Here is a 19,126-nt window from a genome sequence, read left to right as displayed (position 1 = left end):
AATTTATTTTGCACTACCATGAATTACATAAACACACAAATTAAAGATACATACGCAATAACTGCTTGCAGAGAGCATTGTCTGCAGCAAACTCATTAGGAGAAAAAATTACCCTGTAGAAAATCACTTAACCTTTGTGGATTCCCTGGTACTGTGTTTACTAATGCCCTTGCTTTGTTTTGAAGTATTATCTCTGTGTTATCTGAAAACATACTCCAGATTTGAAAATTAATGTACAGCATTAAGGTTTCCTCTGAACATACTAATTATATAGAAAGCAAAAAGTGAGGTCTTGTTCTACTCTCCTGCATCTGTGTATAAAAGGTACAAATGTGACCCCTGTGCAAAGACTTTCGAAACCAGAACCAAATGATACAGAGCTAAACTCCTTTGGAAGAGGAAAAGAAAAAAAAAAAGGGCTTTGGTTTCCATGGGCAAATGTTGATTACAAGCAGAAAGCTTCACTGAATAGCCTTTATCAGGATTTGTCTACAGGGCTCGGTGGCTAACATTTTGCTGTGGAAAAATTTCTCCAACAGCAAATGGAGATGAGGGAAAATAGCAGACTAACTTTTTGGCAAAAGGTCTACTTCAGTTAGAAAAACAATGCTCAACATGCACATATTTCTGTCAGGAAGACTGCTAGCAGGAATAAGGCAATTCTAGTAATTTTGCAAGTAGTATGCACTGCTGCAGGAAGCTATGTGTGTGTGGAGACCTGCACCAGTAGATATTTTCAATGGCAGAGCATCACTGAAGCTTTATATAGTACTTTTGTGATAACAAAAGCTAGTGATCAGTCACTGAAAATTTCAAGTGACCTCAGTAACCTGACTTCTGACTCATTCTGTGGCAAGACAGTGGTCTGTCCTGTTTATTGGGAGACCTGTAACCCGGGTAACTGAGGAGAAGCTGTTGCAGGTGCATGTCAGTGTGATTCACTTGCCATCATGCTGCTGACTGCATGGATATATGGGACTATGCAATGAAGGCAATGGAAAAAAATGGTTCAGTACATTTTAAGTCTGTAGCCTTATTCCAGGGACATACTAATGGAAATTAAAGCCAACAGTGACTGATGTGTATTGGAGCAGACAGACATTCCTTGAATCCATTGTATTTGGGATTTGTGGGGTTTGATACTACTTCTGTGGCACAGAGTTGCTTCTACCTTTGCTGGAAAAATACATGTCATTGTATGCATGCTACATCATGCTTGAATCTCATATAGCTGTAATTATAACCCTGCAGAGTAAGTCAGTAGAGAGCAAAGGTTATTAACTTCCACTGATATGTTCCAGGTGATATTAATACAAATAGAATAAAACTTTGGCCTTGAGGGTAATGCTTCAACAAAAGGCTACTGGGAATAATTAAACCTATCGTACAAGCCATGTCATCCTGAAATGAATTGACAAGCAATACTAACCTGACCAAACCAGCCTCCTTGCAGGTCCAAAGCCCTGGCACTGACTGAAAAGGCTGGCAGTGGGGGGTGGGGAGTGGTGGTGGACCTGAGTATGAGTATGCTCTAGCTGGCAGCATATCTGAGTCTTGCAATTACTTAACTGTAGAGTAAGAAGAGAAGAAAATCCGATTTTTACTGCTTTTGCACATCAGCATCACCTACTGCTTTATCCTTTGCATGTTGTGAATTTGGTATGGAATAGTTGCTGGCAAGGGAAAGAGGGGTGGGTATGGAGGGTGTTGCAGATAGATACTGCCTGTAAAGTAAGTAGAAGACCTGGAAGGGGGCAGGGGGAGGAATCAATGTGATGGAGAGAGGAAGATCTGAATTCCTGCAACCTCTGTGCTCTGGTGTTTCACTTCCAGCTTAGAAAAGGAGACAGCTTGTAAGAAACTGCTAATTTAGATAGGTTGTGGATCAACAGACTTCAGTCTTCTATGAATTACGTGAACAGTCTTATTTATTGCTGGAGGTTATAACAGCTTAATCCCACATATTGAGGTTGTAAGATTTCTCAAGAGCAATGCAAAGTGTTTCACACATGGACTGAACAACTGAAGTGTTTAGTCTGTAAAAGCTCCTGATCCAAATGCCGTAATTTGCAAAGACAAGTGAAGCAAGGTTACTTATTTCTGGTGGAGACTTACAAGAAGAACATACCTCATAGCTATTTAGATTTTTCTCCTGTAAGAGGAAAGAGAAAAGAAGATGATACTAAAGTAGATTAGTGGTATGTCATCCTTTTCTGCAAGAAAAAAACCAATGAATTTTAGAACTGTTCTTTCTAGTGAAACCAAATCAGCTCTGATTTTGAAACCGACTTCATTGCCCTGGAGCTAGAGTAGAATGATTTCTAAGCTGAAACTAAACCAGAACTTTGTATATTTTATCAGCATTATCTGACCACAAATGAGTGTTTCCTAACTATAACAGTGGAATTCAACTCTTGAACAAAAATGCTTCCTGGATACTGAGCATCTCTTTAGGTTTTGCATAATGAAGTTACAGGACCTACTGTATGTGGATGAACATTTCTATTTTCATAGTAGGTTGGTAACAACATCTTTCTTTCATTGGAAAGAACAGTTGCTTAGTTAGCATTTTGGTTTTCCTGGTATAGTTATCAACATGAGTGAAAATGTGCATACACAGGTTTGAGAAAGTGGACAGACTGTCAAATCCATTGGTCAAATGTTCGGAGAGATAAAAGTTGAAGACATTTTTCAGTGCCGTAAGAGAGCTGTTAGTCTCTAGTTCAATAGTGAATAGTGAGCCCTATGCGATGAATCTTCTAACTGCTCTTTTGCGAAACATGCATGCTCCTTGTTTTTCCACATGTGTGGGGCTTTTTGTTTTTTTTTTTCTTAAAGCTCTTGAATATGCACACATTCTCATCTTTCACCTCACTGTCCCAAATGCAATTATCTCTGTGTGTGATTGACCAAAGTGATCACCATGGTTTCCAGTTCAATTCAGGTCCCCAAAGAGGTCTTTTAATTAAGAAGCTCTAATAGAATCTCTGAGAAAACTTCTAAGTCCCCAGTCTTCAGGCTGTGAGCTACAGATCCCAGGGGTGTCTATGGCCAACTAGTACGGGACCCTGAACATATCCTTTTTCAAAAGGTCATATCCTATGCAGAAATTTGCATAAGTAAATCTTACAGATGTAGACATCCATGAAAAACTCCTAGGGATCACAAAAAGTTGAAAAGCTCTGTAGTAGGCTGCTGTTGAGCAGTGGGTAGTGACCAACAGAGGGGTGAGTTGGAAGCAGGTGCACAAAGAAACGTCCATGTGTGAAGCTCTAACCAACAGCTTGTGTAAGGTATTCAGCTGAGCTCACAGCCTGCTCAAGCACCACCACAGTGCAGTGGAGCTCTGCCAGTGCTGCAACCGCAGAACTTCACTAGTGCTTTGCTATATGTAAAAGTGTACTCGTTTTGGTAGCAAGACCCAAAATATTTAAGACCCAATTTTTACCCAGAGTGTGTTTGAGCCAGCCATAAACTGTAATCACCACCATCTGACTTGCAGATGTGATGTGTACATGGGTGGGATTTCCAAAAGTAGTTGGGATTGGTCCATATTTATTTCAGTGGGGACAATCCCACCTTGTGCATGCACCTGCCTGCGGAGCAGTGTATGCTGATGTTTACCCAGCAGCTCGTACTGATTGCCAGGAAACAACTTGTGCTTGCTGGATTGTGGAGGTGATGTTTGGTAATGTGCAGAAGCACTTGAGAATGCTTTCACACTGGGAACTCCGGCATTAGCCGCATATGAGAACAAAAAATGGGACTGAAAAGCACTTCTAAACTCTTGCAAGTATGGTATTTGCTGAAAAGCAAAGTTCCAGGAAATTGGAGCCACATATAAACTTGAGATAACTTTGGCAAATAGTTCTTGGCTGGAAGACAAAAAGGAAAATTTAAATGTTCTGTGTAGATTGTTTCAGGATTAAACATCTTGTATTTTTGTTTCAAAATGCTCTCCCTTCTGGCAATTCTCTCAAAACTTCTGGTCATATAAAGCTGAGTTATTGAAGATACTACTTGAGGACTCCTGTCAGAACAATATTTTGTTTAACTGGAAGTTTTTTTAAGCTCTTTATTTAGTTGCAAGTCTCTGAAGTTTTCCTTTGGAATGTAGCTTGAAACAAACTAGTTTTTTTCAGCTTATTACTTCTTGGTTAGCTGGCTGAACAGAAAGCACTTTGCAAGTACCCAGGAGGGGATGATGGGAAAACAGAAGAAATTAATAAAGAAAAGCTTTGGTTGTGATAAGTCATCCCCTTGACCCAGGAGCACTTCAAGGCCAGACCTGGATCACTTGTACAGAGGTACCTGTACCTTTCTGTACCTTGTAGTTGCACCAACACATGTCTACTGTGGGTCACACTGCTGATTCATAGAAGTCATACATACTGCATTAATAATGTACTTCCCTTAGCTCTCCCTCCACAGAAGAAACCTGAAAAAAAAGGGGGTTGAAAGAGGACCGCGCCATGCTGTATATAGGACATTGTAGTCACAGATGGGAGGCAGACTGCAGAAAGGAACAAAACCCAAGTCATAGTAATTTAACCAGTTCTGCACAGAAAAACACCCCTCTCTTGGCTCAACTCCTGGTGGACTTGGTTTTCCATCTGGTGAAAAAAAAACGGGGATAAAATACCTCCCTTGCTACCACTCAAAGAGCACATCAGTATGCTCCAAGGAGGTATAAAAGCAGCATCATTGTAACTTGGAAATGAATTGCTCGCTTGCTGGATTTAGCAGCTTCCTGCTCTGGAAACCGGAGATGCCATCTCAAATTTCTGTTTGTTGCCAGCCTAGAAGAAGAGACTCCAAGGCTGCAAAGCCTCTGGTGAGGCAGTGCTTCATTTGCTAATTGTCTCTGCCAGACAATGCCATTTACACTGAGCACAAAATCACCTCTAACCTCCACTGACCAGAAAATCATTGTATCCTTGAACTCCCCTCCTTCTGAAATGGTACCCAGCATTGCAAACTGCATATGCTGGCTCCTCTCACAGGACAACAAAATACAGGAATACTTCTTGCTGATTAATTTTCAAACATCCCCATTCCCAGACCTAATTATGATAGCGTAAGCAACCGCATTATAAAAAAGATGTTTGACTTGTCATACATAATGTAATGTATCTTTTGCTTTGAGGACCATGCTGTCCTTTGAGAGGCACAGGACTGGCATCTGCCCTAAGTATGCTGTGGAAGGGTCAGGGCCCCCTGCTCTCAGGCTGGATTGGGGTGTCTGGCTATGGCACAGGGTATAGGCAGAATTAAGGTTCAGAGAGGCCTTTACAGTCAGGAGGCTGGTGAGAGGCTGCTTTACATTTGCTCTTACTCTCACAGACTGGGTTTTTTGCATGTTTCCATCAGAAAAGCCGGTGAAGCTGGGCTTTCCCTGTGAGAGCTTTTCAGTAAGGAAAATGTCTCCTATTTTACAGTTTTCATTGCTCTGTTGCTTTTTTAGGACATGTTACAATGCTTGCCATTTTTGCTGTATAAAATTCAGACGTTCTGTCTACCTGCTGCTCTTCCTCCATCAGCCAGATGATCATAGTGGCTACATCAGTTCTAAATGGGATCAGATCCGAAAATGGCAGCTCTGCACATTCAGGGGAATAACCTGTAAGTCTTTTTTCCTCCATAATTCAACACTTGCTTAACTTGGAGCACTAAGAAAACCTTTGGATCTTGCTCTTCAGTTGGTGAACCTGTGGGGATATTTTTGGCTATGAGATGTTGCTCTTCATTTTGGAGACAACATAGGAGAGGAAACTCATTTGACAGCCACAGCTCAGTTAAATGCTGTAGTGGCTGCCAATGGTAACAGAATAAGCCAGTGATACCTAGGTCTTCTTTCTCTAACACCAGTCTTTGAAGATCAGTAGGTTATGGGTATACTTTTTCTTTGTTCCGAAGACTAGTTCAGGCATGTCTGACTGGGATGTGACATCTCCCGAGGGATGTAGTTAAACACAGACAAAGTCAACACTGCTGCTTTGGTGACTCCACAAAAACCTGACAGCCAGAGACTGTCATGGAAGTGAGTATCTGGGCAGCAGCGACGCTCCTTATCTCTCCCCTTGCTGTTTATGGGACTGCTAAAATATTAAATTACTTTTAATGACCTTTCAAGAGACCCAGCAAGTGTGTTTGCACCCAGAAAGCCAACCATATCCTGGGCTGCGTGTAAAGAAGCGTGGCCAGCAGGTTGAGGGAGGTGATTCTCTCCCTCTACTCTGCTCTTGTGAGACTCCACCTGTAGTACTGTGGTCACTTCTGGGGCCCCCAAGATAAGAAAGACATGGACCTGTTGGAGTGAGTCCAGAGGAGGGCCATGAAGACAGTCAGAGGGCTAGAGCACCTCTCCTGTGAAGACAGGCTGAGGGAGTTGGCATTGTTCAGCCTGGAGAAGAGAAGGCTCTGGGGAGACCTTATAGCAGCCTTCCAGTACCTAAAGGGGGCCTACAGGAAAGATGGGGAGGGACTTTTTAACAGGGAGTGTAGTGATAGGATGTGGGGTAACAGTTTTAAACTGTAAGAGGGTAGATTTAAATTAGGTATTGGGAAAGAATTCTTTACTGAGAGGGTGGTGGAGCACTGTAACAGGTTGCCCAGAGAAGGATGCCCCATCCCTGGAAGTGTTCAAGGCCAGGTTGGATGGGGCTTTGAGCAACCTGGTCTAGGGGAAGGTGTTGGAACTAGATGATTTTTAAGATCCCCTCCAACCCAAACCATTCTATGATTCTGTGATTCTGTGTCAAAATTACCACTGAAATATAACTTCATTCTCTGTAAGGGAAGAAGTGTTTCTGAATTAAGGGTGGAGAGTACCCAAACTGTCTGGAGCTCCTCCCAGCAAAAGTGAGGGGCAAAAAGGCTTCTTTTCTTCCCATTTAAACAGAAAGGGAATATTAAACATCTCTGTGATGCAGGGAGGATAACAGGAGATGTACCAGCATTAGGATGGAAGCAAAGATGAGTGGTCTCCCTCAGAGGGGACTGAACAATGAAATTCTCATTTTCATTGGGGTTGAGTTGTATACCTCCACTTGGGCTCCTGCCTGGAGAGGCTGTGGCAGCCTTCTTCCTCCCTCTATCCCCCACAGAAACCCCAGACCACTGTTTCTCTTCTTCTCTGTATCGTGGGAAAGAGGGGGAAAAGGTCAGAGCTAGTATTTTGTTCACTTCGATTTTCAGTTTTTATGACTGCGCTATCAGCTGAAGGACTTACTGCTGTTATTGCCGCAGAGGAACCTCGTTCTGCTTGCATTATACTGAATACACTCGTAAACCAAAGTAGCCACAGTTATGAAGAAATGGTCTTCAAAAACCCTGTCCTTAATCTGAGTATGAAACTAAGGGGCTGGATTTTTAAGAAGGCCCTCTTGAAGCTTGCCCAAAAGATTAATGTGTAAATGCGAAGAATGCTCTGGAAGCTCTTGAATGGAGGAATTTTATTTCCAGCTAACCACAGGAGTAACTGTTTGTAGCAAAAAGATGATTAATGGCATTGTGACCAAAAGAAGGCGAGTCCCTAACCTTGATAGAATAGTATTTGCATATTACCTCAATGTTAAGTTTCTCACTCTACCTTTGTTTATTTTTACTGGAAGAAGCATAAGAAAAGCATGATGCTCACTTAAATCTCCATAAATCCAAACATCTGAAGCTACATTACTCCTTTCCTGGCTCTGTTCCTCTCTCAAAGCATGCCACTTGCACGCTCGCTCTCATTTTCCCCATGAACTACAGGGTGTAGGCCAAAATACCCTTTGCAACTGGTAACTTCCTAGGCATACTAGGTTCCAGTTAATATAACAAATGGTCATTTCATAATGCTTGAAGTATCTGTGGCATGAATATATTAAAAGTCCTGAAATTGTCAGGAAATATGAGGAGCATTTTTGTTTTCCACGGGGTCACTTTTATTCATCTGGTGAAAACATCTTACAATGACAAAAAAAGTTAAGTTACATGGAAAACCGATTCTGACAACCACATTAACAGTATTCAAGTGGTGGACAGGAAATGCTCATACATGTGAAAGCTGAGCACCTCTCTGTGCACCGGCTTGGGGAGGTTCTTATTTGAATCACCATGGGCCACTCTGCAATGGTGCAGTGTTGCATCCCTATCAGTGGTTTTAGCTACAGACTGGCATGTGTTTCTGTGGGGAAACGAGCTGGATATTTTAGCATCCAGTTACTTGGGAACCTGCCTTGGTTTGCTGGAGCTGAAGGTGCAAGCCAGTTCCTATTAAAGGCAAAGTCAGAAGAACCATCTCGGCAGCTGCTGGGTCAGTGGTTACCTCCCCTCCTGCCACATCACTGAACTGGTGGATGTTCCAGCTTCTCATTTCTAAGAAAATTAACTCTTTATCTGACCATGCACTGATATCCTGCAGCACTGAACAACAACTTAACAGTAGGGAGACCATCGCCTGGAGCCAGGCTTAGGGAACAGTCAGAGTGTTGGTTAAACCAGCACGAGCAAACAAGACCGTGCAGCTGGTGGCAGCAGCCACCTTGCAGGTGAGAGCAGGCACCAGGGCAGTGCTGATGGGCACCCAGACAGGCACTGCAGTTGTCGCTTTGGGCATAAAGCAGCTCTCCTTAGCCAAATATGTGACATGCTGGGGGAGGGAGACGTCTCAGCTGCACATGCTCATTGCATAATTGTCAAATATGCCTGTAATACAATTCCATCAGAGGCAATTATCGCTGCGGCGTGGTTGCTCTGGGAAGCCTTCCTCTCCTAGGCCGCATTGCAACTATCAAATCTCTGTTGGTTTGGCTGAAAAAAGATCATGGCCGTGATGTCTTTTCACTAAAAAGGATTGTTTCCCACTCTGCTGTCATTAAAACGAAATATAAACTAACCAAACCCTGTCTTCACCAAGACTTTCCAAAAATGAAACATTTTTTGGATAAAATAACTGTAATTCAAACTGCAGCAGTAAGCATTGTGCCTACTTTGGTACACAGCCAGTGAATTTTAAAGTAAAAACCCTCCAGGACTGTTCTCCATTTGGATTTATTAGTCATTACCAAGAAAAGATAATTAGCACTTCTGAAGCATTGTGATAATCAGTAGCATGAACTGTTACCAATAGAAACAGACTGGTGTACTTGTGCAGTGCAGGAATATGGCAGCTCTGTTGTACTCCTTGTACTGAATGAGTACACCAGTGGGTAGATCCTCAGCTGGAGGAAATGCTTGTAACCACCACCAACTCCAGTGGAGCTAATGACAGTTTACACAGGGTAAAGTTGGGAGGGAAGTTGTTCCCTGGCCTGTTGGGCTTCTGTTCTCCTGGAGGCAGAGTCATTTTTGTTACAATATACAAACCTTCTTGTTGGTCAAAGGCAACGGCAAAATACTGCTCCTTTACTGCACAACAGAAAAATAGAAGCTAATTATTTTTCTTTTGTATGCACCCTGCTAACACAAAGGAAAATAACCTCATGGTGGAACAAGAGGAACCTGGGTGTATACCTGGATCCTTTAGGCAACAACATGTTTTTTCTCTTCCTCTTTCTAAACTAATGAGAAAACTCTGTTGGACTCAAGTCAGTGCTAAAACTCACAGAATTGGTATTTCACTTACTGTTCCCCAAAATTCCATTACTTATGATCATCTCTAATAATCGTATGAAGGATGGGATGTAAATCTTTTGTATGTTCTTAGTCTCAGATCCTGAGCATTAAGCATGCCAGACTCCCTGCTACACAAAAAACTATTACTGACTGGGCTCAGGGAAGTAGGCCTATTAGATTTATCAACATTGCTATCTAAATAAATAATACAATACATAGGCTTGTCTGAAGTAGTTGTCTTTGGTTTTCTGTACCTGGAAGTATGAACAAAATCCATGCTGAAGAACAGAGGCAGCATGTAAGCTTGGGAAGGCTTCTGTTTTGGTGAGCGCTAATAACAAAGGTAGCTACAGGATTTACCCCTAAAATACTTGCAAGTCTGCAACAACTGCCCCCTTTCCTGCACCTTACAGGGTATTTCAGGCCAATATAACACCCCTCCAGCCAACAGGTGCTTTGTATCCTGTGAGAAGCACGCAGCAAATCTCAGGCTTGAGTCCAGTATGCATGCAAAGTACTTTGCAATTGATGTAGGGGCTGTGGTGTGCTGTGCCGGTAGAGGGTACCTTACCCACATAATTCCTATTGATGCTGATGACATTTACTTGTGTACATCTTCCTTGCTACACCTAAGAGGCAGAGCAGAGGCTCTTAGGACTGCAATTCCAATGCCAGTAAAACTCATTAATGCACATGACAAATAGGGGATCACCCTGGCAACATCTGTCTGGTTGATGCACTCAAAGTACTTGTGCATGTTTGCACCTCTCCTAGGATGATGACTACTGTGGCAAGTCTCATTATCACCAAGATGAAGTTTGCCTGATGGCAGCAAATGTGATGGGCTGGTGGCTGTTTACAAATTACACATGCAGAAGTAAATGGGTCTGTGTTTGCTTTTCAGCTGCTGCTGGGAAACAGGGACTCTCCTGCCAGGTCACAGATCAGCGATACAACAGACCTCTTAAAGCAGTTCCTCAGTTGCAGAGGTGGATGCATAGCTTGTACTCAAATAGCTGTCCAGTACACAGAAGTTGCTATGGCAGCGCTTTACAGATATACGTTGCACAAGAAAGCAGTGATGTCGGACCACACTGACTCTTTTTTTTTGTGTCTTAAACAGAAGACTTGCTCCCAACCTGGGAACTGTGGAGCAGAACAAATATTGGAATATAATACCTATCTATATATATCTCTACTTAAGTCTATTGTCAGATTGCATCTGACTGTGGAACTGGGTTTAAAACACCTGGGTAACAATTTACATATTACGTCAACAACAACATCTCTCCTGCCCCCCCTTCCCCTTTCCACCTGCAGTGCAGAGCAAGCCGACTTCATAGCATCCTTCACAGCAAAATGGGTCTCTGCTGCATCTTTTTGTCTTCGTGAAACTCATTTAATTCTAGTACTTTAACACCTACTCCTTCCTCTGCTGCTGGTGCTATTGCAAACAAGAAATGCGTCCGGGTAACACTGCCTCCTTGGAAACCTGCCTCTGGCCTAAAAAGCCCATTTTGGTGCCTGTGTGGCACTGGAAAGGCAGAGACCTCATGGGCTGAGCACATTTCATGGCTGTGTTGTGTTCACTCCAGACCTCTCGATGAACAGATGAATAAGCTGGGCTATTGCACCAGCATGATTTAATGGGAAAAAATAAAAATATTGGCCTGGGAGTGCAACAGGCTGCTGAGAGAAACCCAAGGGCAGTGTACTTCCCTCGGCATGAGTACCTGGAGGGGAGGCTGGGAGCAGGAGCTCTGCAATGGTGTGGTCTGGGAGCAGTGCAAGGGCCCCACCTCTCCATTAGCCTGCAGATTTCCAAATAATTGTAAACAACGCTGACTTCAAGTCTGCTGCCAGAGCCTCAGGCTCTTTAAGAAATAACCCCTACTCATTTATTGCCCGAGGATGTTATTATTTCCAGAATGAACTAGTTGTGGATCACCATACTGGGCAGAACTATAGTACAAAGCGTGTTTTAGTGCAAACCTACTTATGACATAGTCACAAATCTTCTTTGGACAGAAACGGGTGCAGAACCCCAACCTTTTGTGTAGAAAAGTGCCTGCAGCTCACTTCTGCATCATCTTCATCTTGGGACTGGTCTGGACAGGACTGGCTCTCACATGCCGTGTGACAGCAAGGCACAGCTCTGCCTTGCTGCTGAGGCCCCGGGGACGTCAAGCACAGCTAAGGAGCAGCTTAGCAGGGGGTATGGCAGCTGTGTCCCCCTCCCTGGCTGTGCCAGCTGTGGGGAGGCTGTGCAGATTAGGAGCTCTTCACTCCTACATCTGATAGGATACGCAAAATTATCCTGCTTTGCTGAAGGCTCAACTCTGTACCTCTAATATGAAATTTCTACAGACAATCAAAAGTTTTAGTTTTAAGAAAGAAGTAATTAATATATACACATACTGCTTTCAGCATGCTTTCCCTTAAAAGACTGCTGCCATCTTTTGTATCATGAAAAGATGGATATGAAAATATTTTGTGCCAGGAATGGTAATGCAGTAGAGCACAGAGTTCAGTCACTATATACTGGTAATCACTATATTTCCCACTAAAAGTGATGCAATAGGTGATTAATAAGAATGAAGCTCAGAGTTTATAATTAGCTACTTCATGTAAGGCCTTTCAAATATATGTAATTGGAGATACATAAATGTTTTTAATACTAGTTCAAGTGTGAACTGATTTGGTCTTTGGTCTTTCTGCTTTTGTGAATAATACTGCAATAGCAGCTTTTAAAAAAAGAAGTATTTTTTATTTAAATTGGTCTAGGCAAGCGCCACACTAAATATAGTGAGCATATGCAGTATATAAGAGCAAGGCAGGAAAAAGGATTATCAAAATAGCTGAAATAATTTTGTAAACAGCATATACTGCATGTTTATATGGTTTAATTGTCATTCCTGTCCTGTCAGATCTGTGTGGAGGTAGCCATATGCTTAAGCACAACTTGGTCAAGCTAGTTGGTGCATTTACTCCTGTTCAGAGCAGGTCTGGGCTTTAATTCAGGGCTTGGGGTTTTTATCTTTAATGAAAATTGAAAGGTGCAAGTGCTTTGAACAGCTGTACCCTAGCATGATCTTTCTACAGACAGTCACCCTGAACCAACAGTTTGAAATAAGATTTGCTATTAACTTGAACAGGAGATTAGCCAGGCACCTGTGAAGAAAAAGGCATTCTCTATTTCTGCCTGTTGCAAATTCTTCTACGGTTAGCCTTGTCTCAGCTAAGCATGTAGACCTGAGCTCCATCCTGGAATTATTTTGCCCAGTTCCAGGTTACAATGGCACTTTTCTGTTGGGCTTTTTCTTTGTTTGTTTGGTTGGTTTTGGTGTCTGGCCATGGAATGAAGGTGCTTAGCTGTAGGGCAAAGCTTCACAGCTCCCTGGGTATGACAGTGAACGGGATGACAGGACTGCTGGATTCGAGGTCCAGAGCGGTGAGGAAGCATTCGATGGCTGCTTCATTTTTCCCCTGAGCTTGCAAGACCTCTCCAAGGCTGTTCCAGGCCCTGTGACTGGTGGTTTGGATCCGGATGGCATCTCTGAGGACTTTCTGGGCCAGGTCCCTCCGCTCAAGTCTGCTCAGCACCAGGCCCTGTCAACAAACAAGTGATAAGCAGTTAACAATGGCAAAAAACAGAGGAGGAAATGGAACCCCCCAAGGTCCCGGCAAGCTGGGCAGATGTTTGAGTGCAGGTGCAGTAGTCCTATGGGGTGGGGGATCTCCACCTATTTCTGGAGAACAGAAGCAATCAGCTGTTAAGCTTTCCTTTTTTTGATTGTGATGTGTAATTTAAAAAAACAACTGTGAAAATAATTTTTTTTAAGCAGAGACTGATCCAGCTCTGCAAGTGCTCCTGCTGCATGTTACTGGGAGAGCATACACTGGTGCTATATAGAGGAGTCTATAGGCCCTTTAAGCATCCCTCTCTCCTTGAGTAGGTTACACTGGCTTCTAATCTCCAGGAAAATTATACACAGGTCCAATTACATCCAGTATCTAATAGAAAGATCTTTCTTCTTAACAAATGGGGCTAGAGGGATGCGGCCCCCTTCTAGGGGCAGGCTGTATGTAACAGCATGGGGCCCTCTGTCCTCTTGCACTCCGATGTAGATCCTAAAGCAGTGTGGGGGAGCAGAAGGATGGAGGAACCTTGTTTAAAAAGCTGTCCTTAGGGTAAGAAAAGACATAAGTGGGTGTAATCATCTGGAAGGAACAGGAGGGGGAGGATGAAAGAAGTGGTAGGAAGAACATGTTTTCCTATAGGGCTCGCATGGATGTGCCTGAACCCTCAAAGTGTCTAAGGAGCCAGGCTCCCTTTTAATTAATTGTACAGCAGTCAACCACACCGAGCCCAGGTGGTCATGTGGGCTTTGCAGTCAGCAATGCATTAGTGGCATTCTTCTGCTTCCTACTGAAGGTGCACACACCAGGATGAACCTCCCACCAGTTTCATCCAGGTGTGGCCTGTAGAAGAAGCAGTTGACACTTGGATGTTGCCTGCCAAGCTCTGCATGGCCTCTGCCTGCACTCACCCGCAGAAATGCTGCAAAGTGATATGACTGCCTGACTTCATGCTTTTCCTGGGACTATATACGATGTGGATGCATATATATGCATATAGATGCATATATATATGAAGAAAAGCATTAGCTTCATCTTTTATGTGTCTCATTGCCTTTAGTTGATATGAAAAGACATAAGAAACCTGAAATCTCTCACAACTAGAACCCAAGTAAATTTCTGATGAAAGAAAGGTGATGCTTTTGGAAATAGTGAAGATTTTTCCTTTGTCTTGTTTTGTTTGCTTTTCCAAAAGTGCCATTAGAAACAGAGTGCATCAACATGGCTAAGAGCCTATAGCCACTGATAGTACTAATACCTACAGAAACACATTACCTTGCCTGAGAGAAAAATTAAGAAACACCCATTTAATCAATTATCAGCAGTACTGTGAAGTTTCACTGCCTCTTTCTTGCCCATAACCTTGACCTGAATAGTCAACTCAGTATCAAATCTGATCATTTAGAGATGCAGTGGGGCTGTTTTTTCTTTAGGTTTCTCTGTTGGAAAACGGCGAGGCAATGGGGCCTAACCTTACCATCCCGTTGCGAGCAGGCACAGGTGGCACAGAGGTACCCTGATGGGAGAGAGGCTGGTTCCTCTGGAGGTAGCTGCCTGGAGGCAACCACAGGCACGTAATGACAGACTGGAAGGAATTTGTGCAATTATAATTTGAGTCACCCACTTGACAGGGATTATGAGGCATAGAAAGGGCAAGTAGTGTGGCCATAGCAAATCTGCTGCTGAGCCAAGAACAGACGGGGGCTATCTATCTCAGCTCAAGTTTGTCCTCAACCACAAAACCACTCTTCCTAAATACTCTTCCTGTTGCGCTGACTGAGCAGAGCCGATTGTGCTCTCCGGTGGCCGGAGACCCATTGCTGTCCTCACCCTGACACTAAGTGGCATCAAGCCTCTTAACACGCCCGGAGGGCCGCTGGCCCTGGAGGCACAGGGGCTAGCGAGCCTGTGCAGCTGCTGTCTGTCATCCCTCTCCAATGAGGAAATGAATTCCCTCCCTGGCAGACATCTCACGCCTCTCAACAATGCTGCAGTGAAATCCACCTCATCATAAACTGCTCATGCAGCACAGCTCTCTTGTCTGCCCCTGCCCCATGTCTGGTCAATGACCAGAGGCTGCCGTGGCTTCCTCCCCTACAGCTCCCCAGTGCAGAGCCGCTGCATGTATTTTGCCTGTGCTTGAGGTCCCTGCAGCTGTCTTGCAGCGCTGGGAGGAGGCTGTATGCAAACCACAGGTACTGTGTTCACCTGGGGAAGATGCTGAAGCCGATGCCCACCAGTAAGTGCAGCACACGTGAACATTTGCTTGTAGGTATTCTGTGCTTTCAAGCATGCCAGTTTAGCTGAAAGAACATCTGTGAACCCTCAGAAAGGGTGATCTCAGGCTCTCCAAAGCCAGGGGAAAGCCTCCTGTGGATGCTGCAGTATTCTGCATGAGTGAAAAAGTGCTGTATGCTTTTGGGGAGAAACACAGGAGGAAACATTTGCTAAAGGAGGTAAAGATTTCCTGCCTCCTCCTTGCCTACATGCACAACTGTTAGTGCCAAAGGTTGCCCAGGTCCATGGCCCTTCCCAGGTGTGCCTGCTGTCCTGCTCCCCTCTTGTTCTGAGCAGGAACAGCCCCATGTCCCCTTCTTGCCCATGCACCTGGATCTCCATGTGGTGTAGGCAAAAGAGGCTGGGCTTCAGGCCTCAGCCCAAGTGGAGGTCAGGTTGTGGCCAACCCGCTCTCCAACCCAGGCCTTGCCAATGTTGCCAAACCCCAGCACAGAGACCAACTCCTTCGCTCAGAGTGAGCTGTGACAGATGGTGTCAGCCTTTCCAGTGAGGCTTAAGTGAACCGGCAGAAATATCCTGCTGGATGTTTAAAGGACAGGTTGAACATCACTAATTCTGCATTCAGTAGAGTTTCTTGCTTTGGGTTTCCTCTCTCCTCCTCCCCACCCTGCTCCTTACAAACCACAAGCTTTTTCTGAGAGCTGGAGGCTGCACAATCCCCAAGCCTCATGAAGATGCAGCACTGAGCACCTCAGTTTTTTGTTTTCCTGAGGTATTTGCACTTGAGGGCTTCTCCTTGCTACTGAATTTATTTCCCCATGGAGTCTGGCTTGCTATAAACAATGCCTGCATGTTGTTGCTATGTAGGTCCAGCTGGAATCTGCCTACAGTGCAAAAGAAAAAAATTATATATAAATTCAGAAAGCCACCCACTGACAGGTAATTTGCATTTTTATCTGGAAGATATTTAAAAAAAAAAAAAGATTTTTCTAATGAAAGTTCAGTTCCTATGGAAACTCATCTGCTTGGTGTGCATGCATAATTTCATAAAGTCAGATCTCAGGAAGATGAGCAATTAGTATAAATACAAGCAGGTATGTGATTAAGGGTTTCATCCTCTTATTCCTGAAGATGGAGGGTGAGGCTGGGTTTTGTTGTCTTTCCTTGGTTTGTATTCGTGTTTTTGCCAAACTAACGCAGAAACTGGTGTACAAGGCAGCCTTGCTCCTCTGCCACCTCCTGGCTAGCACTGGCACTTCCGGTTTTGCCCGGTTATTTTCCTCCCAAAGATGGTGAGTACCATGAGACAGATGGTCTTCTCTGTCAGTGGTGTTGGTACCGAGTCAGGCCTTAAGGAGCAATGAGGACAGGCTTCTTTTTAAACTCAAGCATATTGTAAATAGTAAAAAAAACCCCAAACCATACCAAAAGGTGTGTGGGAATCCTTTTGCTTTCGAGCTTCTGTGGGTAGCATGTTGTTAGGGCTCGCACCGGGCCTGTGCTAGCTACACACAGGTATTTCATGTGCTGCTTCCATTAATATAGTTGTATAGCGCTTGGATGCTAACTCACTCACTCAAGGAGGTCTGAGGGTAACTTGTGCAGACTAATTTAATTTTCTTCTTTAGGTCTGAAGACATACTTCAGATCTGGTAAACACAGGCAGAGTAGTGAAGGTTGCAATTTCAAGCCAGACTGTAAAGATGGCACTGAAAGCACTGGAAGAAACTCATTTGAGGTGAAGAATTGTGGCACAGCAAAGCTGGTACAGTCTAGCGGTGCATGAAGGCAGAGGGGAGAGTGCGAATTTGGTCTGCTGATTTAGGGTGCCTTATGCTGACAGCTGGACTCCTGAATTTATTGTTTTTAATTTCAAGGGACAGGGGGTGTATATGGGAAGCTTTTCAAAAGTGTGTTTGACCTTGTCCAAGTTGGACTCCCTTGCCTTCAGTGATGTGATACTTTGTAATTGATACTTGAGTGAGGCTATTTTTGTTTTAGAGTAGGAGAGCCATATTTCAATTTAAGTTAGATGAGCAAAAAAGTGACTTGTTTCCAATTTCCACTAATAAAGTAAGCATAAGCCCCACTTGAAGTCCCACTTCAGAAGGTCATGAAATTTCTGATCCATGCCTTTATTTCCTTAGAGTTTGACAAACCCTCCTTGAAAGTTGTTAGCTCATAAAACTCCAAGAAAAATAGTGCAGAAAAGACATTATGGAAGACTCCAAAATAAGCCTCATGTACAAGCTGGAGTTTATTTTTAGTAATGAAAGTCAAAACTTCCTTTGCAAATGTTTAGTTCAAACACCTGATGAGCTGCAGGGAGTTATCCTGAGTCTTGGCATCCTTGTTTCCTTCCACTAAGGTGGCACAGATTTACTTGTTCTTTTTTTGGGGCTTGCATTGGAAAGAGATATCCAGAAAAACTTTTTATTTCATTCCTGGAAGATTGCTTTTTGTTTTGTTTGCATGGCCATCTCATTCTTGGAGAATCTGTATAGGTGGACTAGACTCTATAATTTACAAATTCGTTTTAATAATTACTTTAAATGCAAGTTCTCTCTTTCTTTGCATGAGACTCAGAAAGTGAGGTTGTCTCTGATGCTTTTCTCAACTGAGCAGAGTATTTTTGCCCATTATTGTCTAAATACCCTAAGAAGTTTCCAGAATAAATTAGACTTTGCTGTTGGGCTTCTGCTAGTGCATTGTTTAATTAATTTCAAGGTAAATGGGGTATCCTTATTGTCTACTCCAATCTGTAATACAGATATGTCACTAGTGGTTAGTAGGAGGGTAATCAGCAGCTGGCAAGATGAGGGCATGCTGCAGAAAAGTGCTCGTTCAAAAGTATGCTTATTCAGCAGAAACCTACAAAAAGCCTTTCAAGATGCATTTGGCACTTGGTGATAACAGTCTCATGTAACAGAAAAATCCGCACTGCTACAGGGCAACATACGCTTCTGTAATTATTTAGCAATCAGAATAAGTTGTAAGCAAAATCTGTTGCATAAACCATGAAATATCAGAGAGTCCTTTTGGAAAATGGCAAAGATTAACCCTGGAAATTCCAGGTCTCCTAGAATAAAAAGAGACATGTAACTAGCCAATTGCTCTGTGATTCTTTCCCCCTACGTTCATGACCTTTGCATTTCTGAGGAGCCAGGATTTTTTTTAAGCTGTGAGCAGAGTTTTTGTTTTGCTGTCACTTAGCTATGCAGTGGTTGGCAGTGTGTGGGGTAGCTAATCATCCATTTTGCTGCTTCAGTCCAGGTTGTGGCAGACCTGAGCTATACATCTGAGCTTTGTTCTCTGAAAATTCACTGTAGGAATACATGGAGCAGTCAGGGTCCACTCACCTAACACACTGAATTAGAGACTGTATCTTAAATTTGCTGCTCTAACAAAGGGTGACTGGCATCCGCTTCTGGAGGAAAGCTCGTCTTTCAGTGTTTCTGCTGCCTCTTTTGTCACAAGCAGCTTTTCCTTCTCTTCCTTCCCCTCTCCGTCTCCTCCAGCGAAGCTGCTGCATCCTCTGTCAGTCAGTGACGCTGAAGTGCTGCATTTGATAAAGCAGAGGAGGGAAAGGAGAGGGGAGGAGAGGGAAGGCAAGCAGGGCCACTGCAAAACGCAGCATGTGGGAAGGAAAAAC

General features: G+C 43.5%; 1 protein-coding gene across 4 annotated transcripts in view; it reads right to left on the bottom strand.

The window, feature by feature from the left end:
* Window positions 1–9,014: 9,014 nt before the first annotated feature.
* The window catches only part of TTC7A (tetratricopeptide repeat domain 7A), a 183,307-nt gene continuing 173,195 nt past the window's right edge, over window positions 9,015–19,126 (bottom strand). For all 4 annotated transcript variants that reach the window (XM_069800326.1, XM_069800323.1, XM_069800324.1 and 1 more), the window contains one exon: window positions 9,015–13,206. In XM_069800326.1, the coding sequence (XP_069656427.1) occupies window positions 13,184–13,206 (23 nt within the window). In that variant the 3' untranslated portion in view covers window positions 9,015–13,183. The remainder of the gene's footprint in view (window positions 13,207–19,126) is intronic.

Source organism: Haliaeetus albicilla, chromosome 13, assembly GCF_947461875.1.
Source record: "Haliaeetus albicilla chromosome 13, bHalAlb1.1, whole genome shotgun sequence".
NCBI lineage: Eukaryota > Metazoa > Chordata > Aves > Accipitriformes > Accipitridae > Haliaeetus > Haliaeetus albicilla.
Note: the sequence above shows the minus strand (reverse complement) of the source record. Positions and strands in the feature narration are given on the sequence as shown.